Source organism: Cheilinus undulatus, linkage group 5 (assembly GCF_018320785.1).
Source record: "Cheilinus undulatus linkage group 5, ASM1832078v1, whole genome shotgun sequence".
NCBI lineage: Eukaryota > Metazoa > Chordata > Actinopteri > Labriformes > Labridae > Cheilinus > Cheilinus undulatus.
The window spans coordinates 27607202-27635074 of NC_054869.1; the positions used below are offsets into that span (position 1 = coordinate 27607202).

A 27873-nucleotide genomic window follows, 5' to 3' on the forward strand; every position below is an offset into this window, starting at 1 on the left:
GGGATCAGATAACAAATAGAAAGCCTTAATGCTTGGGGGGGGGGGGGCAATTCTGCTTTCAACTCGTTGAAAACAATGACACATTAGGTCTTTTAACAGAAACAGAGTGGGGTAGGATGAGCCAGTAGGTAAGTTGACCCGACTCCCTATATCTAGGCAACTGTACATAGGTTTTGTCATATGACCATGAATTCAGGAAATATCCATCCTTCTATCTTGCTACATTAGAGAGAAGCACATGGAAGAAGTAGTGAGTACTTTTATACAGAAAACGCTGTTTTTGCCTTTCAAAGTGAATTCCAGACATGACAGAAACAATGAAAATCCCCATCCATCCATTCTCTATGCCGCTTATCCCATTGGGATTTTGTGGGCTGGAGCCTATCCCTGCTGTCTTTGAGCGAGAGGCGGGGTACACCCTGGACTGATCGGCAGTCAATCACAGGGCTGACATATAGAGACAGACAACCAAGCATGCTCACACTCACACCTATGGCCAATTTAGAGTAATCGATTAACCTAATGAGCATGTTTTGATGGTGGGAGGAAGCTGGAGTACCAGGAGAGAGCACATGCGTGGGGAGAACATGCAAACTCTGCACAGAAAGGCACTGTGTGAGGCAACAGCGCTAACCCCTGCACCACCATGCAGCCCCATGTTAGCGATTCACTTACGTATAAAACCATGTAAATCACTTTGCTCATGACTAGACTTAATTGTTATGCTAGACATTATTTTTCCAAAATAGTAGCTATGGGACAAAATGAGCCAAAAGCAATGGAATCAGTTGAGCCAACACCATAAGGCATTTTAGATCAGTTGAGTCTCTGAAGTGTGAAATGTATAAACCAAACTTGAAATAATTCACCTAGGAACAACACTAATTTTCATACACTTTAACAAGTGAATCTTTTTATTGCCACATTTACAGCTATTTCTGTAAAAATTCTGTGCAAATCAGGCTTTATTTTTTGGCCTTTATATCTTAAAATGAAGATGCTTATCTTGATTTGTTTGCGGAGTGCGGCATGGATTATGTGTATTGAGTGCGCCAAGTATTTTTGTGGTTATGACTTGTTGATGACAAATCAGGATATAAGTCCCTAAAACCCCTTAACCTCATCTAACCCTCCTGTTCTTGGCTGCATTATCTGTCTTTTAATCAGAAGTGAACCAGGCATCTCGGATATGTTTGTTGGACTTTGTTATCGTAAATTAGAGGAACAACAAGGATTGAGCAACAGTTCACATTGCCCGCAACCTGAATGACCGGAATATTTAATTACTGTTTTGAATGTTCAGTGGTGTATTGTAGCATACATGGTACACTGTGAAACCAAACAAGTTTCACATACTCAAAACATTTGTTCAAACTGATTAGATCAAAGTTTTTATGTAATGGAAATTAATTTTTGAGTAGACTCAAGTTAAAATATATAATTTACACTATAATCCCTAATGAGTTAATAGAACTGAAAACATTAGAGAAAACTAATACCACAAAAATTTTAAATAACTGAAAAAACAGTGTTTGTTTGGTAGCAGGTACTTAGCTATTCTAAGTTATATCAACTCAATTTTACTCGTACATTTATGTTGGGTTGACTTAACTTTTTCAGTTAAACCTAACTGAGGAAACTTTCCAACAGTTAAAGAGTCTGTTGAAATCTATCTCAAAACAACATGTTTAACTTTTCCCATAGAGGAAAATGTTCTTAATCCACTGCAGTTCCCCCTTATTTCTATCAAGTAATTTAATCTTCAACATTTATACCACTCCAGTTAGAATTGAGAATGCACACTGAACCAGTAAGTTCTTTTCCATCATGTTCTGTGGCCCATCCACAGTATGTCATCATTGCACCCCAAAGGTGGGTCTTCTCTAACTGAGCCAGTCTTCACTCACGGTGAAAAAGGGTCTGATGCCCAAAGACATTCTCAGAAAAACTCTATAGTTTAAGTAATGATTGTCAAATAATTTGAGTGCAATTACAAAAAGAAAGTAATTGAGTACTGTTCACTTCAAAACAAAAATGTGTCTTATCAATTTAGAAAAATTGAACTGAAATAGCTGTTTTGGATTTTTAAGTTAACACAGCTATTTTTTTTTTTCAACAGCCTTCTACTGTTCAGTGTAACAGTGTGTTTGTAAGGGATTATGGCTGGCAAACTTTCTCTTATTGTGAATAGATAGAAGACTGTAAGAAAGTCCCATTTAACATGCTGCAGTGGGATAAACCCTCCATTTACAGAGCAGGCCGGCTGGTTCCAACACTTTCAATAGATTTTTCAGAGACTGAGAGACACTTTCCGGCAGATGTACTACACCAGCACAACTGGCCCAGATTCGCACAGCTGATCTCACTACGCTGCGACTTATAACCAGCTTAGCAGTATTACTTTACCCTTTCACTTTAACACGGTCATGGCATTAAACATCACTGAAATATACAGCAGGGTAAAGGTACATGTTGGCCTTGCTCTGTTCTTTTGGCCTTAATATGTCTTTTGATATATATATTAAATAACTTTTTGTAGATAAGTAGCCACTGTGTGTTTGTAATCTTGGTGACAAGATTTAAAGCACAGTTTCTCCCTTTGTAAGCACAGGAAAATTTCAGGGTACTGAATATCTTTTTGAGAGAAGACTTCGTAAGCTGTCTATAAATGCAAATAATTGAAACAACTTAAGACATTTTTTCTAATATTTTTATTGTCTCTGCCTGTTTGGGTTTTGCAGGTCAGCCATCACTATATTTCCACAGAGGACAGATGGTAAACATGACTTTCGAGTATGGAACAGTCAGTTGATTCGTTATGCAGGCTACAAACAGCCTGATGGGAAGATCTTGGGAGACCCTGCAAATGTTGAATTTACTGAGGTACACAGGAGAATGAGTCGTAGTTTTGAGCCAGATAAGTGAAGCAGGAAAATCTCATCTACTCTCAGATCACATTTTGCATTTTGGTCACCAGATCTGCATGCAGCTGGGATGGAAAGCTCCAAAAGGTCGTTTTGATGTCCTCCCCCTCCTTCTGCAAGCCAACGGAAATGACCCTGAGCTGTTTGAGATCCCTGAAGACCTCATCCTGGAGGTGCCAATCACACACCCAAAGTGAGTGAAGCCTTACCTTGAAAACATTCAACACTATCTAGCAAAATGAGAACAGAGGGGGCTTCACAAAAGGACACCCACCCACTCACACATTCCTTCAAAACACATCTTAGACAATGGGGCACTTTTAAGCCAAGAAGTTTTATTGGGTTAGCATCACAATTAACTGTGCTGAATACTCTCAGAGAGCAAAGCTAGCTATGCTTTATCTGTTGTTATGCTGGATTTTGTGGCAACCATGGGGTTTGTTAGTGGGGTTTTAGTCTTTATTTTGTTCTTCTGTGTTTACTTTCCTTTCAAGAAACTTTTCTTACATTTGTGGCTTTTCTACTAAACTAATTTAGATTTCAAGCATTAAGCTGCTCTATCTAATCCATCTATTTTATTATCACAAATCATAACTTAATATTTTTGCCGCATTGGTTTTCACACATACAAACCAGATGCACACAGAGCTATCACTACATCGCTGCATGCTACAGCGAGCATTTCATAATCCCTTGACACACTGATCTCCCTGCCAGACTCCCCTGAAATTGGCATCTCATGCTCCAAACCCTGCATTAAACTACCCTCAGCTCTGGCAGCAGCTTGGCACAGACCACCAACAGAGTCCAATCATATGAGATTAAACCAAGCTCTGCAAATAATACACCAAAAGCCATGTTATCAATGCCCCTAGAGGGTGTGTGGAGGTATATTTAAGTCCTGGTTGCTCAGTCCAGCTGAAAATACGTCAAAATGGGTTATTTCTGTGGTAATGTTGGTTTTGGCTGTACTCCTTGTGTCTTGGGGATAAATATGTCTGCCCAAAGCTGTAGATAATGATTATTATTTTATTGCAAATATTGGACCTTCACCAACATAAAAAACCTCTGTTTTTGGGTGCCAGTTTAGCTCAGCCGGTAGAGCAGGCGCCCATATACAGAGGCTACAGTCCTCAATATGTTGGTTATGGGACTGATTCCTGTTCCTTGGTGCACGTCTTGCCCCACTCTCTCTCCCTGTATTTAATTTCACTGTTCGGCTTCACTCTTCTTCTCAATGAATCAAAGAGCCCAAAATAGTCTTAAAAAAAAAACTGTTTCCTTTGTCTAGGTACGAGTGGTTCAAGGACCTGGACCTGAAATGGTATGGCCTCCCAGCGGTCGCCAACATGCTGCTGGAGATAGGTGGCCTGGAGTTCACTGGCTGCCCCTTCAGCGGCTGGTACATGGGCACAGAGATTGGCGTGAGGGACTTCTGTGACAGCTCGCGCTACAACATTCTGGAGGTAGAGTGTTGTGCCAAAATACAGAGTCATGCCTCAGTGGAAAAATGGGAGGGGAGAATCCAAGCACAGATTGGTTTGAAGCATTGTGCAGAGAGGAGCATGTGTTGGGTCACCAGATGAACCACATAAGAACTTAATTCTTCTCTTTATTTTGCACACTGAAAGAAAACTGCTCATATAATAACTTCCAAGAAAGGAGTCATATAAATGCAACATTGCTGATTTTAGTCTTATGTAAATGAATGTATGTACATTAATTTGTGCATTACATTATTTTTTTATTGAGTCACACACTCAGTGCTTACAATTGGAGTAACAAAAAGGAAATGAGAGCTATCCAGTAGCACTAAACGCTTTTATTTTTTAATTATTTTCCAGGATTTTGAATTTTATTTTGATACTTATACTATATTTTGGAAATCAGACTGCCGACTATTCGAAAAACACAGCTCAGACCTTGTGTTCCAGCAGTTAACCCTTTAAAGCCTGATACCTCAAATAATAGCCAGAAAATTCAAATTTTTTAGAAATGAGATCTTTATTTAACTGAAATCCAAAAAAAAAGAAATAAGGCCATAAAATTTCACATATGCAATTTTTTTCGGGGAGGACAGTTTCATCATTTATATGAGTGTATACAAAAGGTTTTTAGGGAATTGTTAATCATTTTGATTAGATAGAGGTATGCATATTAAAGTGCATATTAAATATGATACAATTGGCTTTAAAGGGGTAAGAGCGGAGGGTCCAGAGCCAAAAGTGAGCTGTGCAGCCCTTTGCAGTTGGCTGTGCATATGTGCTTGGCAAAACAAAAAAAGAAAAATGTTGTCTTCAAAAGTCAACAGGCTGCTTTTACATGATTTTTTTTAACTGTCTCTTTCTCTGACCACGTTATGTTCAACCAAAGGTCCAAACAGCAACGTTTTTCATTAAATTGGCTGAAAAATATCAGAATGTCAGAAATTGGGGTTGCACTTTCTTACTAATCACTAGACCAGTGGAGAACCAGCGATTAAGAGTGCTTTAGGGCACACTGGGTACCAGTTTGGTGACTTTTTCTTAAGAAGATGTTGAAACTGTTTTTGTGTGAGTTTCTGATGAAAACGGTTTAAATGCTTGTGTTTTGCCCTTTAAGTTTTTTCTTTCACATAATTTGCATGAATTGTTTGTTGAATAAAGGAGCGCTAATGTCCTTTCACTGAGGCTCTAACAAAACAACTTCAGAAACTTACAAGAAAACTTCACTTTAATAACAGGCTGTCAATAAAGATGAAGACTTAGCAAAAAACATCACACTTGACTTGAGTGAATGTTAAATCATGAAAAAATGAGTGACACACTTGTTTGTGGGTTTTAGTTTTGTTAAATAGTTAGTTATAACATCACCACAAACGCTTGAACAATGATTATGTGGAAACAAAGGTGTCACTGCAACAGTTTGTCAAATACCAGTTGCACCCTTTCTGCATTTCATACTGACAGGTCTTGTTGTGTGTGTCATACAAGCATACATGATAGTGTCTGTTTTCTGTCTTTTGTACAGTAGATTGTGGTGAATCTATCTCTTTGGTTATGGTCTTTTTTAAGTTTTGGAATAACATGGAGTGAGGTGAAATATTATCCCCATTGGGATTCACAGGTTTGAATCACAGGATTCAAACCTGTACACTAAATGAAATGTTTGTAAATGAGAGTGTGCAGCTGACACATAAAGCTAAGGTTATATTATAAATCAACTCTTTAGTTTAAATCGGTGCAAATTCTCTTTCAAGTTTAATTCCAAACGAATAGAGAAAAAAAAAACTCTTCAACCAGAACACAACAGCATTTCAGAAGTCTTTCTCTTTCTGCGTTGTGTAGGATGTTGCTAACAGGATGGCCTTAGACACCAGGAAGACTTCCTCTCTTTGGAAGGACCAGGCACTGGTGGAGATCAATATTGCTGTTCTCCACAGCTTCCAGGTACCAACATGTTGTTGTTTCACTCATGAATACTGTTTTAATGAATGTTTTGGTACACAAACATAAGGATCCCACCTGCTGCTTCATAAACTACTCCTCTGGCAACATGTGTACTCAAAATGGTCCAAACATTTGCAAAATAGTGGCAAAATATGTATGTCTCTAGTGCAGTGAGCTGTTTATGTTTGTTACTAATGAGAATATAAGCAGTGTAAGTATGCACAACTGAATATCTGAAGATCTTATGTCATTTTTATTTGAAACAAACTGTACATCAGCCATACCCAAATGGCGGCCCGCGGGCCACTTCCAGCCCGCCATCAGGTGCCATCTGGCCCACAAGACATTTGAGCAAAAGAAATTAAAAAAATATATATATTCATTTTTAATATTAACCCTCTTATGTGTTAAAAAGACACATTTTCACTCATTTATTGTGATCTTTCCACAATTATAGCAAGGAAAGGTTATAATATGATGCAATAAATAAGGGGGATATGGTACACTGAATTCTCTTTAGAGCAGGGAGGAACATGGTAAAAAGACTCACGGCAGAGCGGCAGTAGCGCAAGTGCTTCTTCACCTCAACTCTGCAAACTTGCTTTCCTAAAAGAGTCTGATACAGACTGCATGATTTTTAAGACTGAAGGAGAAGGATTATTTTGTTTAATTTGATTTTTCTTTTTTTAAGGTAAAGAATTTAACCACCGTGCACAGCTGCACAGACTATAGAGTCCAGCTCTGCCTGCGCCTCTGACAAGTCTTCTGCATCTCAGGCCTTAACGAATGTCAGAGATTTTTTGCCTTTTAACACCAAACATCTATTCTTGTGGGGGATTAAAACAGCTGCTCTCATGATAGCAAACACTTTCCCTGCGTAACAGTCCGTCAGCCACAAATGCAGACGTCGTATCTCGCTTTTGGAGTGATTTAGTTCAATCTCCAGCCTGATATAATCACTAACTATAAAAATGTGAAATGCCAAACTAATATCAACTAAATTTATTTACATATGATTTGATTTTATTTCAACAAGATGATTGATCACTTATGTTTATACGGGACATCCTGTGGCGTATTTGACTCCAGGTCTCATCAAAAGGTAAAAAATCCTATAACGATAAAACGAATTCTTTATACTTTACATTTAATCCTAATTTGGACACAGGCTGTCCTATGACTTGAGAGGTCAGCATTTTTGGTCTTGATGCGGCGCAAAAAGTCATAATCACGCAGAGATGTGCCACTTCATGACACGTGCAGGGATGTCAGGGGGATTTGGAGAGAAGGGACATGCAGAAGAACGACTGTTGTAGCTCAGACATGTACTTTTAAGTCAAGTTTTAACTCAGTAGGTGAGGGTTTATAGCTCTTTGAGCAGTAATAGCATAGCAGTTAGGGAAACTTTAATGGTGTCAAAAAAATAATCCATGTCCGGCCCTCAGCTTGCTGTCCTTGAAATATTTTGGCCCCTGGGAGGAAGTAGTTGGGGAACCCTGCTGTATATGCTAACTTTTATTCCCTTATTTTCATAGATATTGATGATACAATGTCTATCAGTATATTTATCTGTGGGTTTATTGTTTGTGTCTTCCTATTTTAGACATGCAAGGTGACCATTGTGGACCATCACTCAGCCACAGAGTCTTTCATGAAGCACATGGAGAATGAGTACAGGGTGCGGGGAGGCTGTCCTGGTGACTGGGTGTGGATTGTGCCTCCTATGTCTGGAAGCATCACACCGGTGTTTCACCAAGAAATGCTTAACTATCGTCTCACTCCTTCCTTTGAGTACCAGGTGAGATAGGAGAGGATAAACACAATGAAAGGCCTGCACTCATGTTTTAAAAATTACTTGTTTGTTAAGATATACAAAGAAAATCATAAAGGTAAATTTAGCTGCAAGTCATTAGTTTGTGTGGAATTAAGCCAGGCACCTTCAAAAAGTGTAGAAACTGCAGCTTTTTATGTCAAATCAGTCATATGATACACTGAAAATCACAGATATTCTAAATACATTTAAACTGATATGAATCTTGACAAAACACAAGTCTCTATCTAATGTCTGCCCATATGCAAAAGCCTGACCCTTGGAATACCCATGTGTGGAAAGGAGTTAATGGGACGCCTACAAAGAAAAGAGCAATTGGATTCAAGAAGCTTGCCAAGTGAGTGTGCACTCAGAGAAATATTTCAAGACAACTATGCTTTTTCTCTTGAATCGGTTATTTATTTTGCAATTATAGGCTCAAGGTTGCATTGGGGCTGTAAATGTCATTGATAATTCTCTGTAGAGTGTGTGTATGATCCAACCAAGAAACACAAGTAATCACTTTCCTGACAAAAGTTAGACACATGGGAAGAAAGCTGGTGTACTCAGCGGTGAAATTCATCCAATCAACCCCTCAGGGAGTAATCAAAGCTTTGTCAGTGTTTTCTTTGTGCACGCATGCACTAGTGCACATGTATTATCTGCTATTAATACAATTGCCCTGAGGAAATGACAAGCTAGATAATCACAATTGTCATCCATCCGATACCTTGGCATAAAGTCTGCTGCCTTCTGAAATGAACCACATTAGCCTTAAAAAACAAATGTTTTATCATTTTTATAGACACAAGAGGATTTCACAAACAGCAGTTGCTTAGATACAGTAACAAGATTACCACAATTATCCCACTTTTTGTGTAAAACAATATCTATCCATTTTTTTAATCAGCTTTGTGCAATACTATATAAATACAATATATAACTATCTTTTGCTTTGCTTAATACACTGAAGGAACCCTAACCATAAACACATCCATCCAGTGTAGAATTATGTACGAGTGGTGACTAATTTTGTGTAGGGCTGGGCAGTTAATCGCAAATTAGATTAAATTGCAATGTAGCCTGTTGCAATTTTCAAATCGCAGATAATGCAATATTTTCTTAACCTGAAATGTATCAAAATACCAGTTTGATACAATTTTTTGCAGATTTTTTTTGCTCTACACATTATGCATACATGAAGTGCCTATTTTAGAATACTTTACAAAAATCCTACTTTTCTTGTCCAAAAAATTATTATCCCCTCAGAATAGCAACTGGTATAAAATTTGCTCTATGAGCCAAAATCACAATAAGATCTCTTTGTCAAATCTTTGATCCCTAGTTTAAGTTATCTAGTATTGTGTTGGTAATAATAAAGAATGAATTATTGCTTTTTTTGAGCAATACATAATTTGAGGAATCTAAAAATAATTGCATATTGAATCGCAATCACAATATTAGGAAAAAAATTGCAATTAGATTATTTTCACAAATCGTTCAGCCCTAATTTTGAGTAAGAAATAGTCTTCCTGCTTGAATTTTTGCTGAGCTCCATTGCTTCAAGTGCTAGCGTTAGGTCACATAAAGCTGCAACTGTCACGTGCTCCATGGGACCTGATGCAATGAAAATGTCACCTAATTTTTTTTGTATTGGACATGGCTGCTTTACTCGACTCTTCAGTGAGGATAACAAGTGGCAGGTTGAGTAGAGCAGAGAGATTTGCGGGCTGTGAGTCCATCTCAGAAAGAATCACCAGAAGCTGAGAGCTTAACTACCGTACTATAGCTGGTAAATGCAAAAAGTCCATACAGCGAAAGCAGATGGTACTAAAACAAAGAGTGTGAGTGACACAGCTGAAGAGAAGCTACAAATTGTGTACTTTGTAGAGAAAAATAGTAATTGTCTCTCAGGAGGACAGCTTAAATCTACCAAAAAAAAAACAGATTACAGCTTACATAGTGGGGCGACTTATATTACACATTTTACGGTTAATTGTGTTTATGCTTCTTCAATAGTGTTGCTGTTAGTTTCTTTCATCACATTATAATTAAGTGAAAGTTAATTTGTCTTATCTGACAATAAAAAAAGCTTTTTTTGTGTCCCAAGTAATATAAATTTAAATTATAAAGGTGTAATGTTTTTGAAAAGAATGAATATGGCATTATATTGTCACACTGCTCATTATAATCAGTGTCACTTGTTATTAGCCGTATCAAAACTTTACTAATGCTTATCTATGCATCACAACAGCTCTACTCCAAAGCACTGTTAATATTTCTATATCTTATCTTGTATTGTTTTTGCTTCTATTTATCAAGATTGTTCTCCTTGCCTCTGTAGAGCTGTGAAGTTTTCAGCCAAGCTCATGGGCCAGGCTATGGCCAAGAGAGTGAAGGCCACCATCCTGTTCGCCACAGAGACGGGCAAGTCTCAAGATTATGCCAAAACTCTTTGTGAAATCTTCAAGCACGCTTTTGATGCAAAGGTACACTTGCCCTTTCCTTGCATCACCTTTTCTGAAACTTGAGCATAAGCTTGTGTGTCTCTGTACAGACCTGTAATCGAAAAAGGTAGGATTTCAAAGACATTATTTCAACATGCCATCTCTCCCTCCTCCTCGCTCTTTCGCTGATGAAGCGAAGCAGATGCCATCTGAGCACAGTGCAGCGAGAGGTTAGAAGAAGACAGTGTGTCTTTTGTCACATTTTCCTCTTCTCTCATGCAGCAAAGTGCCGCAGGTCAGAGGCAAGATTTAACCACTGAAGCGTTGAGCAACGCAGTAGTTTAAGACAAGATCTTGAAACACCCCTGGCTGTGCAAATCTGTTTAGAAAAAGAAAGAAGAAAGCTCAACACGCTGCTCTCAATCATACACAGTGTGCAATTCCTTTCCTCCAGGTCATGTCTTATTTTCCCTTCCTGTTTTCCCCCAGTGTGATCAATCACACAAGAGCAGATTTGTGCATGCAAGTGTGTGGATGTGTGTTTGTGTCACTAAGAGTGGGTGTCTGTAGATGGATGGCAGGGCAGATGTGAACGCCTGGGGCAAATCCTCATTTTAGTGGGGCTAAAGCCTGTTTCTTCTTCACGCCTTTGGTTGTGTGCCTTAATGTATGTGTGCATGTACATCCTGTGGAAGATTCACACCATCATTTTGAGCAGTGTGCATCATGGCTGCTTGTTGTGTGGCAGCAGCGTATTATCATCTCGTTATAGGCGAGGACAGAGTGGTCATTACATCCTCCTCTGCGAGCAGCTTTGTGTTCAGCCTTAGTTTACATGCTCGAGTCATTTGTCGTGTGCTGTGTGTGTGTTACAATGAGACAAGAGCGAGATAAAGACTTCACCATGAGAATGAAGGATGACGCTCGTCATCATGGTCTTTTTCACTTATCTTATCCGCAGGTCATGTCAATGGATGAATACGATGTGGTGGACCTGGAGCATGAGACTCTGGTGTTAGTGGTGACCAGCACATTCGGTAATGGTGACCCACCTGAAAATGGAGAGGTGTGTATGTTAGCTGACAGTCAATAAAGCACATGCAGCATGTAGAGCTTACTAACAGCTTCTGTTTGGTTACTGTAGAAATTTGGAGCTGCCTTAATGGAGATGCGCCACCCAACATCCAACACAGAGGACAGAAAGTGAGTTCTGGCTTCATACACGTCGGTTTTAATCTTTCCTTATGTTATACATCTGTGTCTCATCTATTTGTGTTCACCTCCCTCCCAGGAGCTACAAGGTCCGTTTCAACAGTGTATCATCCTATTCTGATACTCGCAAGTCCTCCAGCGACGAGCCGGAAGCCAGGATTAACTTTGAGAGCACTGGACCTCTTGCCAATGTCAGGTAAAACCAACCAGACCACCCTGTGAGTAAAGTTTTTGTAGAAGTGATGCTATTATGATTCTTTACTGGTTGAAAGAAACTTATGAATCAAAGTTTAACAAGATTGAGTCAAAACTTTATATATGGCTGAGTGCAACTATTTGGAATGCCTGATGTAATGATGGACAGGGGAGAGGAGTAGCTGCGCCTATTCTCCCAAACAAGGTATGTAGCGCCACAATATGTAATAACGCCCCATTATGTAATAACTCTAACCATAGGACTTAGTGTGGGCTCCAAGGTATGCCCTACCCAACTACCTTGCCCTAACTCTAACCGCTTAGTGACTTATGCCTAAACCTAAACCCCCTTCAGGGCTCTAGACTAAACACCTAACCTTAACCCTAGGACTTAAGGTGGGCTCCAGGGTATACCCTACTACCTTGCCCTAACCCTAACCGCTTAGTGGCTTACAAAATGCAGCATTATTACATAATGAATTAAAAATATTACATTATTACATAATGGGGCATTATTACACAATGTGGCGCTACAAGGTATCCACAGCACTGTAGACAGTGCATTAACCTTACACGCCAAATAGACTGTTTCTTATATCCATTGCATGTATAAATTTCACATTCATCTGGGAAAGCTTCCATAAAAAAGCATTTGGTAAGGGCAGGACTTAACTAAACATTCTCAGAAGGTGAGCGAAGGAACATTTTGTCTGTCACATTTATGACGAGCCAACCAGAGCGACAAGACAAAATGACGTTCTGCGCATGCGCTACTCTTGAGCTGACAGGCCACTGCTTCTGTAGATTGTTCATGGCAGACCTTCTTGGTGAATAAAATTGATGCCAAAGCCAGTCAGGAGATGTGCATAAAAATCTTCTCTGCCAAGACAAGTCTTAGTGTGGCTCTATGCTCTTGTTTAAAATAAAATGTGTTCCAGTTAAGCTGACGCTTTCCTTCAGCTACATCCGAGCTAATAGCTACCGCGGTAGCAGCCACTGGAAACTTACTAAAACTGTTGCCAGTAAAATACTGTAATTCACAATTACACTACAGTTATTATTTATTTATATATATTCATGCATTCATTCATCTACGCAAACACAAAATGATGAAAACATTTCAAGTTCTTTATTTATTCCTTTTCAAATACAAACATACAAGAAATTTGCATGAAAATATGAAGAACATTTCATTGAGAAATTCTGGTCTCAAATCAGCCTTTTTTTAAAATTTCATGTAGAATAAATTATGTATATCAGCAAAACTGCATAAAGTCTCCTCAGTTATAAGTGAATACAGTTTTGTGGTTTTAAAAAAAAGCATGGAGTGTTATCAAAGATCTAGACGGCATATATATATTACTCTTTATTAAGGGTACCATGAGCGCAAGAAAAAATAACTTAGCTGCAAACAGAAATGCTTGATGTAAAAACAGTTGGGAAAAAAATGGAATGTGACATGACACTGTTTGTAATTTAATAAACTACATTTAAAATCAAGTGACTGTAGAGTATATCTAAATCTATGTTCACTAATATATTAAACTGAATAGGAAATACATCCCCAACCATGTTAACATAGGTGTTTTTGGTACAAAACATTTAGCATGGTGTAGACATTGACTCCAATAACCAAACAATAACCAATTAATTTCTCTGAAAGCTAACACAAAAATAAAAACTTTTCAGGCTTGTAGCCCAGTCCAAACCAGGAGTTCTCACCAAGACACGGTAAGTGATCTAAACCAACCTGGAGTCTCTCCTCTTCTGGTCTCGGCTTGTTCAGGGCTAACCTGAACTCTCTCCTCTTCTGGTCTCAGCTTGTTCAGGGCAGGATACTCTGTGAATAATTAAGATGGCAACTATTAGACTATTAACTGATATTATTTGATAAAATATCAAAATTCATCCCATTTGAAGCTCAAATCATAATGAATGGTTTTGGTTGCACCAAGAACAGAGTTGATGTGGCAGCATGTCGAACATAGTTGCCAGTTTATTAGGTACACCAAATTAAATAAACAGTCACATAATACTTTAATGACGTTAGAATGTAATGCATTTGTTGAAACTGCTTTAAAGTGGCACTGAATCAGTCGTGTGACCATTCTGGAGGATTGAAGATGTGCTGCACTTGAACCTAATTACATAACACAGGAGTGTCTCTGTTGTTTAACCTATCAGAATTATAGTCCCATAAAGGTCAAATAAAATAAATAAATAAAAACAGGATTCATATTCAGTTTTATTAAGTGAGGAAAAAGACTCACCAATGTGTGAGCTCCAGTGTTGTGGACACAGTCGCCTCGTACTCAAACACAGAAGCATCCAAAACACCGACAGAGCCGAGCCTCTGTGATACCCAGGAGCTTCTCTAAAGCACACATCACCTCTCACTTGATGCTCGCTATCCACTTTATAGCGGACAGTAAATTTTCACCTGAAAGACAGCATATACAAAGGGGCACACTTAGAGCAGATCCTGAAAACACTCTAACCTGTCTAAAACCATCAGGTAGGTTCTGTTTTACCAAACATCATCAGTCTCAGCGTGGCTGGTAGGGTCATGTCTCTCTCCATGGATGGCTCTGTTGTAGTCAGCTTTGAAACACAAATAAAGCCAGGGATTATTACATGTTTGAAAAAAATTATTAACTTTATACTGTACATAATGTAATTCAGTATACTTACATCAGCCAAAATGAAGATGAAGTCTTCTTTTCTAAGGAAGATGTTCATCAGAAAAAGCTCCACAACTATAACTCTACTCCATGGCTCCTGTGCCAGTGTTCATGCCCTGATGAAGACTCTGAATGACTGTGTTCTCAGTGTGTCTCTGGAGGAAAATTATAACGATAGTGAACAGTATCCTTTTCATTTTTTCCGCCATTTGCACTAAATATTTAAAACATTGCAGCGTATTGGTGGCTTCAAACCTCACAGTGAGAAATACTGTCAACTATGCGCACAGGTGATACCAGGGGTAGAAAATAAGTGACAAAATTTACAGGTGCTGCTGGAATTAAGTAGCTAGCTATGTACTCTCTGGAGTAGTTTTTTAAATAAATAATTTTGCTTTTCTTCCATTTTTGGATTTATATTCTCTTTGTGATTTTGTAATGCACATAAGGGAAATATTCAATTTACTATATTAAACAAAACAAGTTCTCTCTTCAGTAAACTATTAGTGAATGTTAACTTAGACTAGTTATTTAACATTTATTTAATTTCTGTTCAAATTGACTGTGCCTTTACATGAGTGCAGCCTTCTTTTTACATGTTCTGCCCATGAGCATTACAAAAAATAAAAATGAAACTTATCACAGAGTTTATTTTTTACAGAAATCACTCTTTTTCTCATGCAGAGTTAATATTTAACACCAAATATTGTCATCTTAGAGAGCTTTTCAAGAAATTCGGCTTCATTCAGGCTCAAATTTTTCATATTAAAGATGATGAGATGTTATATTTTCTTTATTTTCCACTAAAACAGAGCATGTAACATTAATTTCACTATGACGTAATAAAATGAATTAAACACTTAACCAAAGCCCTTACTTTAAGTTACACAAACATAATGAACAACAAACGTTGGCTAAAACTAAAAATCTCCGTTTTAATGCAATGTTCAAACTAACTCACAGCAGTAAAGGTAGAATTTTAACTACAGTCTCATCATATTACTTACCTTTTCTCTGATATAAACTATACTTTACTTTTGATGTGATAAATTTGATTTTAATCTGGTAAATTAACGTGTAAACTCATTTGAAAATCAAACATCAACTCCGTTGTCTTCAAAAACTTTTATCCACAAACAGACGTTAACCTCACTTAAACTGAAGTGTACTAGCTGACCTCCGTAACTATTTACCTATCATTTTTAATATCAAATACATTTTCATTCATATTTTAAAACGTATTCTGACAGTTTTTACCTTGTGACTCTTTTCCTACAACGTTAAATCTTCATGGAGAGATCAGCTTGTTTGTCTGTCTTCAGATGAGGGCCCCGTTCCTCGTACCTAGCTAACTCAGTTAGCTGGATAATTTCAGGATAACCTGACGTCATGTCAGGCATGTTCCGTTCCTCGAAGCAGGTTAAGCTAAATCACTATAGCAACAGATCAATAAACTTAAACCTGCTCCAGGGCAGGTTTATTTCAAGAAGCCGAATCTTAAGACACACACCCCAAAAGAAATAAAAGAGGAAGCTCCATTCCTGAGAGACCAAGTCGATTTAGGAGCAATAATAAGCCGTGCCGCATTTCATAGGGAAAGACTTGAAAGACTGATCCGAGATCGCTAAGATCCTTTATCATTTTCTGATGATTTTTTGTATGACATTACTGTTTAAGTCCCCAAGGCATTATTTATTTGCAACAGCTGATAGGGCCATACATTGCCAATACTACCCAGCGCAACCGTGCACTTACTGTCACTCAAACTTTGTGTGTAGGATTGCAGTTTTTTGCGAGTGGCACATACAAGGAACATTTCTAATTCAACACCATGGAACAAATGATATTCCCTTACCACACTGAATGATGTTCTTGTGTTTTACTTTAACTTGTTCCCACATTTGCTTTGGGTTTGTTCTATATGAAGCGATAAGAGGAGAAAAATGCACACTATATAAATATGAAAACAGATAGCTGGGCCAATAGGCTATATAAAATATACTGTCTCAAATTAGTATGCTTTCTAGTACCTTTAGAAAATACACAAGGTTCCATTAATGATATAAAGTAATTAATCTAGGTCATTAGGCTACGAGTTTACGGTAAACACACATTTAAATTGATAGCCTAGGCTATAGCCTTATACAGCAATGCGTAACTATAGACCTACATATTCCTTACTTGCGCATTTAACTTGTCCACAATCCTTTGCAATCCTTTTCCTTTTTGTCAGAGTTTGCTGTCATGTAAAAGAAAAGGGAAAAAATTCTTTTTCAAACTTGAACCTGATGTGGGCTGACTCTTTCACAGTATGTTTCTTCTAGAGGAAATGACCTTTCCATGTTTACATCTCAATAAAAGTAGACAGGATAGGCACTTGTAGATACATGTTTTCGGTGCTTCTTGAGAGGAAAGAAAGTTTATGCTGTGGCTCAGTTGCGATGACTGCAGATGTCTATGTTTGTGTTTTGCTTTTTTAACACTACCTTTCTTTTCTATCTCTGTCTCTTTCTTTGTGTATGTGTTTCTGTTTAGGTTTTCAGTGTTTGGCCTTGGCTCCAGGGCCTACCCACACTTCTGCGCCTTTGCCCACGCTGTGGACACACTGTTTGAAGAGCTGGGGGGAGAGCGCATCCTACGCATGGGAGAAGGAGATGAGCTGTGTGGCCAAGAGGAGTCGTTCAGAACCTGGGCCAAGAAGGTTTTTAAGGTCGGGACTCTTGGGACTCAATTTGGTTAATTTTGCTGATCATTATGGTGTGTATGGTGCTAGAGTGGAAGCTCAAAACACGGACAGTGCTCAGGTCTGTAAACGGCATGTAATCAACTTAGTTTTGATATAAATGAAGTAACTTGTATCAAACATAATTTACATCAGCCCTCCAAAACAAACTCAGCATTCAAGGCTACATTTTTAAGCATTCTCCAAGACCTTGAACTAGTGGAGGCGGTCCTTATTAGAGTGCAAGAAATCATGTTTCAAATCTGTTGTTATTCCTGTGCTGATGTACTTTGAATAATGGCGATGCTCTTTCCCCTGGTTTTGCTGCTGCGTGTAAAGGCTGCCTGTGACGTTTTCTGTGTTGGCGACGATGTGAACATCGAGAAAGCCAATGACTCCTTGATCAGCAACGACCGCAGCTGGAAGAAGAGCAAGTTCCGCCTGACATACACGGCAGAGGCCCCAGCTCTCACTGACGGTGAATAATAAACTTAAAGAAACAGTGAGCAATGAGCCCGTGATAGTGTTGTGGTATCAGAAGTGCTAATGGACTCTGCAGTGTAACATGGGCATGATGTATCCGCATAGAGGCAGTAATGTTTTCCATTAAGATCAGTGACTCATATATAATAGCTCCTTTAGCGTTGCAGTAAAAAATGATACTATAATATAGGATTTCACAGAATAACGTTTCTACTCTTTTTATTTTGTATTTTGACAGCCAGAACTTTTTTTTACATTAGCCTTCTGTGATGAATGTAGATATGGACCTAATAATAATAATAATAATAAAAAACATGCTAAGGATAGCTGATGCTTTGAGGGATCTTCTTCACTCTTTGCAAAAATATTCACCCTGACTCAAGGATGATCTGATTAGATTTTGGAGGTCAAAGTCAGTGTAGTTGTGCCTCTTGTTAATCTCTTGCTTGTTGACATGATATGTTAAGAAAGCTTTGAGGGATTTGCTTCAATCTTTGCATAAATGCCCACTCTGACTACATTACTGCAGAAATTGCCCCAGCCTTTCTTGACCTACCACTGTAATTGCACTGTAATTACCTCATAGAGGCATGTAATCACTAGGCAGTAGTTCTAATTTCTCTAGTCCATTTTAAAGAAAAAAAATAGGTCTATAGTTAAGAATACTATTTAACATAATAACCGTATATTATTTAGACCAGCTCTTTTTATAGTACATGACAGGTTTGTGATGTAATTTTGTTTCTCTTGTCAACAGCATTACACAGCATCCACAAGAAGAGGGTTTATGGAGCAAAGATGCTAGAATCTCAGAACTTACAGAATCCCAAATCCAAGTAAGAATGTCTTGCCACATGACACACTTTGAAAAAATACATCACATACTGCTCGAATATATCTGTGAAATACTGTGTAGTTGATGTAATTCACTCTCCTGGTCTCTAACCCCTTCATTCTGTTTTACTAGAAGATAAATTGAAACATTGCAGCCTTTTCCCTCTAAATCTTTGATCTCTTCTGCAGTCGCTCAACCATATTTGTGCGGCTCCACACAAACAACCATGACGGACTGAGCTACCAACCAGGCGACCATCTGGGCATCTTCCCTGGTAACCACGAGGACCTGGTGACTGCCCTCATAGATAAACTGGAGGATGCTCCACCTGTCAATCAAATTGTCAAAGTGGAGTTTCTGGAGGAGAGGAACACTGCCCTAGGTGGGTGATGCTATTAGCAACATCACGCTGATTTACGAATGGAGTGGGTGTGCGGTCAGGAGGGTCGCAGTTTGAAATGTGGGCAGGATGTCAGAATCAAAACATGAATAAGAAACAGTCTCACTGTCTCAACAGACAGCATGAAGTCACACTTCAGAGAGGTATCTGTTCCCAGAAATTTCTCAGTGAAGCTGCTTATTGGCAAACAGTTGTGGTGACACTGTGTGACATAAGTGTGATTTTCACTGCATCCATGAAGCAATACGTTTCTTAAACACTGTCTGTGTTCAACAATGGTAGCACCAGAGAGGGGGCTGGGGGAGCTTCCCCTAGGATGGCCAAAGCAGCTTCCCAGCATCTCCAGAAAATTTCTTGTTTCATCAAAGTTTTGTTACATGTTCATTTAAACTCAAATGTAGGCATCAATAAAAACATGAAAATAAAAATGTGTAAATAGAGCATGCAGCTGATGAAATATGGCAATGGGACAACACACAGTTGATTCTTAACTCTAGTAGACTTTCCTTCAGAAATAGTGCTTTTTTTTTTTTTTGCTAGTTTAGCAACAACAGTAAAGGTTTTGTGTGCCATTGATCATTTAGTGTTTAATAAATTACCTGTAACCTGGCACTGTTAGCAGTCAGCAAAGAAATATCTAGGGTCCTAGACCATGACCAAAACACTGATGCCTTCACCCTCTACTACAGATTAGTTTGTAAAAATGACATCAAAGAGTATTGTTTCTGTTATATATGAAATGAAACATTAGTTAGTGGTGGCAGACTTATTTTACATCACTGCTGCTGCAGGGAGATGCTGACATTGCTGAACCATAGTGTACTAAAAGGCCCACGAAGGCATGAGATTTGTCACTTTTTTTTTTAAAATAGTCCACTAATAGTGGACCTTGTTTGATCATGATCAATGTAATTTATCCTGGCAGTCCTAGTTTTTATGATTCTTGACCCCACAGTGTCTGCCAAGAAAAAAGCTTGTCCTTGTACAAGGGTAGTTATAATGATGGTTTAGAGTGTTTAAGTATTTCTTAATGCTTTTATTTTGATGAACTTGGTAGTTTTGATGCTGGATGACATCAATACTGTAAGATTGGTAGGACAGGATGGGACCGGGGCACCAGGGAAACTGAATGGTTTTCTACCAGGAAGGCATAAGCCAGGAGTAAAAAAGAAATTGTTTTTTTTTTTGTTTGGAAACTGGCATTTTTCATTGTGTGTAATCTGTATAAGATCCGCTATCACCATTACAATGTGTTGTTTTGTAGTGTCATTGCATTTTGTTTTGTATTTGTATGCTTAACATGTCTCATGATAATCCCTGCCTACATGAATGTTTGTTAAATAAACAAAAGCAAAAAGAAAATAGATGGCAGAAAAAGGTTGATGTGTGAAGGCAACTGGACTCATAAATCCACAAAGATGAGAAACACTCAAAGGGAAGGAAATACCACAAGGACATAAGAGGCAACAACCTAGACATTACTTAATTTTCTTCCATTTGTGACACAGTTTTCTTGTATAATGAGTCATTTGAGTTCATACCACACAACAGAATTTGATTTGAGAAAAAAAAAATCAAATAACAATGACTATGGAGCCTCTTCTGCAGAAGCAATCTGTGAGCACTGTTTACTTACAGATGCGATAATGTTTCACAAATGATTGTTTTCACTAATAAATACACTTACGAGCGCCACAGGACTCTCTTTCATACTCACATGTGGGTGTTCAGATTATAGAGATGGTTGTTATTATTTCATTATTGATTTAACAGCAGAGAATGTGATCTCAATTACCCAGTTGAGGCGTATCTGTTGAAAATATGGCAAAACTGTCTCAAATAGAATATGATAAGTGTAGTTTGTCATGTATGGAACTTTTACATATTTTTCATGAACTTTGTGGCAGCAAATGAGGGTAGACCAAGACTCTGACATGTTACATACTTATTAAGGTGAAGAGCATGTTTGCAAACAATTGGCTACTCACACATTTTACATATAAAACAGAATGATTATATTTTAAAACTCTAGGGCCATGTGTCTCTGTTCTACCAACTCAGGTGATATCTGGCACTTAATTAGTAAAAAGCTTGGCTTGGATTTTACTGCTGAGCAAGTTTAGAACAGAGAGTTTATCAGTTTTCAATTTTAATGGCTTCCTGGTGAGCCTAGAAACAGGTCTGATAATTCTGATTATAATTATTGCTCTTTTTCTCTGCAGGTGTAATCAGTAACTGGACTGATGAGACACGTATCCCTCCCTGCACCATCTTCCAGGCCTTCCAGTACTTCATGGACATCACCACCCCACCCAGCCCTGTGCTGCTGCAGCAGTTTGCTGCACTGGCAACCAATGAAAAGCAGAAAAAGAAACTAGAGATCCTCAGTAAGGTAAATACACATAGATTTTGTCCTTAATCTTATCATTTCAGTGGCCCTGGTTTGTGAACAGACACATGAAGGTTGACTATATCAAACCAATACAGCCACTCTTCACAGAATCTGATGTGACATAACTAAAGGCAGCCTCACTGATTTTAATTATGTTTAACATTTATAAATATAGATCATAATGATGGGTCTTGTCAATGAAGAGGAAGAAAATGTGTATTCAAATACTGTAAAATCCAGGTTATAATTCACCCCATGTAGACTGTAGTCTGTCGTCTCTGAGGGGGGAAAGAGGTTCAAACCATTTTTTTTGCCACACTGTTTCTATTTTGTTCAAATAATGTGGAGTTTTATGTACAGCTCTGTCACTCTTTTAGTGCCATCTCTTTTGCCGCATCTACTGCTTAGTGCGATTGCTTAGCTCTAGGCCTCTGCTGACTGTTGTAAGACGGACTCATAGACTGCGAGTTGCTCTGCCCTCCTCAGCTTGTCACCTGTTGTCCTTCCTTAGAAGTGTTTCCAGTTGAACCAGCACTCAGCAATAACAGTGACATTGGAACTAACAATATACTTCCTGGTTTCTTGAAATGCATGGTTATGATCTTATGAGAAAGAAAAGTGGTTAATAAGTCGTCCCCCAACCCCCATTCTGATCTGTCTTATTATTAGGGATGTGTCCTCAGTAACCTCAGTAACATGTCCATAGTACAGTATTTATTGCAGTAATAAAAAACAAAACAAATGAGGACTTGGGAAAAAAGTGACGTCATTTATTAAACAACATTTACACTTTAAATATTACAATATGGCAAAAAAAGTGGCATAGGTGTGTACTGAGCTTAAAAATGTATAGTTATACTTTGGCGAGAGTGAGTTTACTAACTTTCTAAAACCTTTCCATTTCTCTTTGCTTAGCTTCACTAAAAAACTACATTTTTTCCCTAAAGACCTACCGTCTGAAACCATTACATGTCCACAAGGACACTGAAGCGCATCTGTCACCGTCTCTACTCTGTCATCTCCACTCATTATACATCCCAGCATGTTCTAAGCAGTGAATTGGCCCCTTGCAATACATAATGAATGGGGTGAATGTTTAACCATATTAGGTCTCATGCAGCTTGTGACAAGGGCAGCTGTAGGCAACTGCGATAATGACGTTGTGTGTCTTAGTGCTTTACATAAGCAGCTAGTATACAGTCATGGACGAAAGTATTGACACCCCTGGAATTTTTCCAGAAAATACACCATTTCTCCCAGAAATAGTTGCAATTACAAATGTTTTTGGTATACACATGTTTATTTCATTTATGTGCATTGGAGCAACACAAAAAAACGAAGAATAAAGCCAAAATTGACTTAATTTTACACAAAACTCAAAAATGGGCCAGATAAAATTGTTGGCACCCTTTTAAAACTCTGGGTAGATCATTTTATTTCAAGCATGTGAATCTCATTTAAACTCACCTGTGGCAGTAACAGGTGCTGGCAATATAGAAATGACACCTGAGGCCAGTTAGAATGTATAGAAGTTGACTCGACCTTTGTTGTCTGCCTGTGTGTGTCACACCAAGCATGAAGAAGAGAAAAAAGAGCCGAGAATTGTCTGAGGACTTCAGCAGCAAAATTGTGGAAAAATATGAACAATCTCAAGGTTATGAGACCATCTCCAGAGATCCGGAAATTCCTTTGTCCACTGTGCGTAATATAATCAAGAAGTTTATAACCCATGGATCTGTGGCTAATCTCCCTGGACGTGGACGGAAGAGAAAAATTGACAAAAGAATGCAAAGCAGGATAGTTAGAATGGTGAATTAACATCCTCAGTCAACTTCCACACAAATTCAGGCTGTCCTGCAGACTCAGGGTGCAAAAGTGTCAGCTCAGACCATACATCGTCATCTGAATGAGATGAAACGCGATGGCAGAAGACCGAGGAGAACCCCACTGCTGACAAAGAGACATAAAAAAGCCAGACTGGAGTTTGCAAAAATGTCCCTGAGTAAGCCTCAATCCTTCTGGGAGAACATTTTGTGGACAGATGAGACTAAGGTAGAGCTTTTTGGAAAAGCACGTCATTCTACTGTTTACAGAAAATGGAATGAGGCCTACAAAGAAAAGAACACAGTACCTACAGTCAAACATGGTGGAGGTTCAAGGATGTTTTGGGGTTGTTTTGCTGCCTCTGGCACTGGGTGCCTTGACTGTGTGCAAGCAATCATGAAATCTGGAGACTATCAAAAGATTTTGGGCTGCAATGTAGGGCCTGTAGGGTGTCAGAAAGCTGGGTCTGCATCAGAGGTCATGGGTGTTCCAGCAGGACAACGACCAGAAACATACCTCAAAAAGCACCAAGAAATGGTTGGAGACAAAGTGCTGTGGCCAGCAATGAGTCCGGATCTAAATCCCATTGAACACCTATGAAGAGATCTCAAAACTGCTGTTGCAGGAAGCACCCTTCAAATCTGAGAGACCTGGAGCAGTTTGCAAAAGAAGAATGGTCCAAAATTCCAGCTGAGAGGTGTAAGAAGCTTGTTAGTGGTTATAGGAAGTGACTGGTTTCAGTAATTTCTTCTTATTTTGTCCAGCCCATTTTTTTTTTTTTTTTTAGTTTTGTGTAAAAATATGTAAATTTTGGCCTTTTTTCTTCTGCTTTTTTGTGTTGTTCCAATGCACATAAAGGAAATAAACATGTGTACCAAAAACATTAGTAATGGCAACAATTTTTGGGATAAATTGTGTATTTTCTGGAAAAATTCCAAGGGTGCCGAAACTTTCGTACCATGACTGTATAAGCCCCAGCCAACTTTTGAGATAAAAAAAAGTGTGGCTTATACAACCTGATTTTATGGTAAAGCCACAGGTCTATATTAATAAAGCAGTCAAGCATCAAAGAGACCGTGAATAGGTAGGGGAAAGGAGAAATTGTTGCAACTATAAAGAGAAAAAGGGCACCATGATAAGTCATCAGTGTATTACTATGTAATGATTTTTCCACTAAATTTGCACCTTATTTTTGTAAAACATTTTAAATCAGTGATTTAATGAGTTAGCATCCATGTCAGACAGGGTTCTGTTTTAACTTCAAAAAATAAACCTGCAAGGTGCTCTTTAAGCAGGGAGGGTATATCTGAAACTATACAGGGTTGTTTTAAATCAGTGCCAAACACTTGCACTTTTTAATGTGCCAAAAAGGTGTTCTATATAAAGTCACCATTTGTGTAGAGCAGGATTTAAACTACCGAGACCATGTTTGCTATTTAAATACTGTATGTGAGCTGGTTTTCTGTCTGAAAGCTGATTTGATGCACTTTCTGCTGATAGAAATATGTACAGTAGAAAAGAGCTGCTGCCAAATTAAGGCATCTGATGATCATTTTTGTTAGGAGACACCCCCTTGCTGAGCCTCCCACAATTCAGTCTCCATTTTGTCAATGTGTGGTAAAAGCTGGCTCCAGTCAGTAGGTGAGTCATACACTCATACTTTGAATAATTGTCACTAAACCAAGAAGGAAAACATGGAAAGCTTCGGGATTCAGAAAAAAAGATGAAGTACAGTAGAATCACTCAGAATAATTATACTTTATGTGTACATTGAATTTTGAAATAATTTCAGGACCAAAGGAGGGGTTTTCAAACTTCAAATTTACTTTTTTTTCACGTGAAGCTTCTCGGTGAGAGGAGAGCAGAACATGCAAGTGTGTTGTTGGCTTTATTGCTGCACAGTGTCCACAATTTCAGAAGCCTTTGAAAGATTTGCATTAACAATGTAAAGAACTGAAATTTTATGAAAAGTCCTTCACACCCAACTGTGTATCAAGGGTAAAAACCAAGGCAAAAAAGTACTTTTGGTTTTGAAATGTCACTAATTTTACTTACCTTGCTTCAAACAGTGCTGCAGGCTCAGAATGGAGACTACAGTCGACTTCTTGATGGTCATGGTGTCCCTCATTAGCAGACTGAGAACAAAGCACTTGTCAGATATGCATCAGAGTGTGTTTTAGGTGCTCTAAATTCATCCCATTCAAATGTCAGTGATGACACACAGAAACAGCTGGGCAGTCAATGGTGAATGACTCTGCCTCCTGCTCTCCAGTCAGACCTGTTTACAGATCTTAAAGTGGAATGGGTCCTCTTTTGTTGCTCTTATTTTGATCTTTCTTTGCCTTCTAGAATGATAAGGGTTCAACTAGTTAGTGGAATCAAAATTAAACTGCAGTTTTTCCTTTGTTGTCATCCAGGGCTTGCAGGAGTATGAGGAGTGGAAGTGGTACAACAATTCAACACTGGTGGAGGTGATGGAGGAGTTCCCCTCAATCCAGATGCCCTCTACTCTTCTGCTCACCCAGCTACCCCTGCTGCAGCCTCGCTACTACTCTATCAGCTCCTCTCCAGACCTGCACACGGGAGAGATCCATCTCACCGTCGCTGTGGTCTCTTACAGAGCCAAAGGTGAGGACATAGATATTCCTCAGGAGCTGTTTTTTGGAGCTAAGCATTAGCTAATGTCTCTCCAGAGATTTATGGCTGTGTAGGTGTTAGGGATGTTTTTATGCATCTATTTCCCCATTCAGCTAAAGTCTCATTTTAATTTGTGTTTAATCGACTAGTCTGAAGAGAACAAAATACTTAGAAAACAGTCAAATTCATCACAGGGTCACTGTGTTAGCCATGCTGTACAGAGTATATCAGGCTCACATCCCACCCGCTAACATTAGCCAACCTTCGTTTCTCTTTGCAGATTAATCCTGCTTTGATATATGGCTTTTTTTCTCTTCAGTTAAGTAGTTAGATGAGAGTTCAACCCTTGATAACCTATATACCACTTTATTTCCATTTTTTACTTAAAAACCTGTCATACTGCGCTGTGCCTACTGCATGCTAACTGCTAAGCTTCTTATCTTTACCTCCAGTAAAGTGCGGGGGGAAAGCTCTGACAGGAAGGCAGCGACCTTTAACTGAAGCTACAGCAGCTTCTAGTGGTGGGAGATACATTTTAGTTTTAAAAGATTATTATAGACCAGGATTTCATGTCTGTGTTATTGGTTCAATTGAGTAAATCTTGTGCCAGCTAATTTGATAAACGAATTAAACGGTTTTACTCCCCAGTAGGTGTAGCTGCAGGTTTACTCACTGTTATATATCATTATCTGAAATGAATACTGAGATACAAAGAAAACTAAGCCCTTTTTTTTTGTGAAAATTTTTGTGCGCCAGTCCGTCATGAAGCTTATGAAATGCATTGGCCAGTTCATTATCACAAGAAGAAAATCACAAGGCTCGTAAAGCTCTGCCTTTAAAATTACCTTTCAGTCATCAGCAAACATTACCAAATGCCATCACTACTGTTTTCTCCCCACTCATGTGGTATGTACTCATGCATCATGTTTCAGTGATTGTTAAAGCAAGGGTTGAATTACCGTAATTTCCCCTTAAAATGGAGGCAGAGAGAGAAAATTGGCCAAAGCCTTGGAAAGTGTGAAAGGCCTCTCTTGTCCTGTTAGCTTGTGCACTTAAAGAGAGTGGGAGGCGGAGGTGAGAGAAAAGAGTGAAGTGCTTGCCTGGTAATAATCTCTTTCAGATGGAGGAGGACCAATCCACCATGGAGTGTGTTCATCATGGCTCAACAGGATAGAGAAAGGAGAGATGGTGCCGTGTTTTGTCCGAAGGTAAATATTTCATGTTTTTCTAAGCAGTGTAATAAGGATTGAGGCTTATCTGAGAATGATATATATATTTTCAGGCAACAAGATGATTGTGTTTCCTTCAGAGATTTAGATTGGTATATTATAGCCAAGCGTGTGTGTGTGCCTAGAAAGAAGGAAAAGACTGAAAAGCTCAGATCTTTCCGAGAAACAATTTATTTAAGTAGTTTTGTGTGTGTTTTAATATTGATTGTAAAACACCTGGGCTCTAGTCCTGTTTGCTCTGAAGCATAAATGAATTTGACCTTGATCTTTACGTGAAAAATATACTGTTGAAGTGGTTCATCTGATTCCATTTAATCATTTAATGATTGATAGCTTACTTACCTGGGTACTTGTGTGCAATCTGCCTGCTCATTCAGTGTCCATGAGCCATGCTTTTACAATGTTTGGAAAAACGAGTCAAGGGGTTTTTTTTTGTAACACAAAAATACCACAGAGAGGTGGTTGGTTACAATTAATGATAGCCATGTCACTAGGGATGCTTGATATCATTGCGTGATATCAGTATAAGCAAATATGAAAACTTCTGCTGATATTTACATCTGATATTTTGGCTATAAAAATCCACCTATATTAGCTGTAAATATTGACTTATGAACAATTAAGTGGGTGGAAATTTTGGCAGTTGTACCGGAA

General features: G+C 38.5%; 1 protein-coding gene across 1 annotated transcript in view; it reads left to right on the forward strand.

Moving 5' to 3' along the window:
* Positions 1 to 27873, forward strand: part of nos1 (nitric oxide synthase 1 (neuronal)) — a 62784-nt gene that overhangs the window by 26749 nt on the left and 8162 nt on the right. Inside the window, exons 8-24 of the mRNA XM_041788215.1 lie at positions 2742 to 2883; positions 2978 to 3117; positions 4216 to 4390; positions 6251 to 6352; positions 7956 to 8150; positions 8435 to 8520; positions 10507 to 10651; positions 11571 to 11675; positions 11754 to 11812; positions 11901 to 12017; positions 17233 to 17407; positions 17759 to 17897; positions 18660 to 18738; positions 18926 to 19119; positions 21360 to 21529; positions 25771 to 25981; positions 27111 to 27198. Coding sequence (XP_041644149.1) covers positions 2742 to 2883; positions 2978 to 3117; positions 4216 to 4390; positions 6251 to 6352; positions 7956 to 8150; positions 8435 to 8520; positions 10507 to 10651; positions 11571 to 11675; positions 11754 to 11812; positions 11901 to 12017; positions 17233 to 17407; positions 17759 to 17897; positions 18660 to 18738; positions 18926 to 19119; positions 21360 to 21529; positions 25771 to 25981; positions 27111 to 27198 — 2322 coding nt within the window. The remainder of the gene's footprint in view (positions 1 to 2741; positions 2884 to 2977; positions 3118 to 4215; positions 4391 to 6250; positions 6353 to 7955; positions 8151 to 8434; positions 8521 to 10506; positions 10652 to 11570; positions 11676 to 11753; positions 11813 to 11900; positions 12018 to 17232; positions 17408 to 17758; positions 17898 to 18659; positions 18739 to 18925; positions 19120 to 21359; positions 21530 to 25770; positions 25982 to 27110; positions 27199 to 27873) is intronic.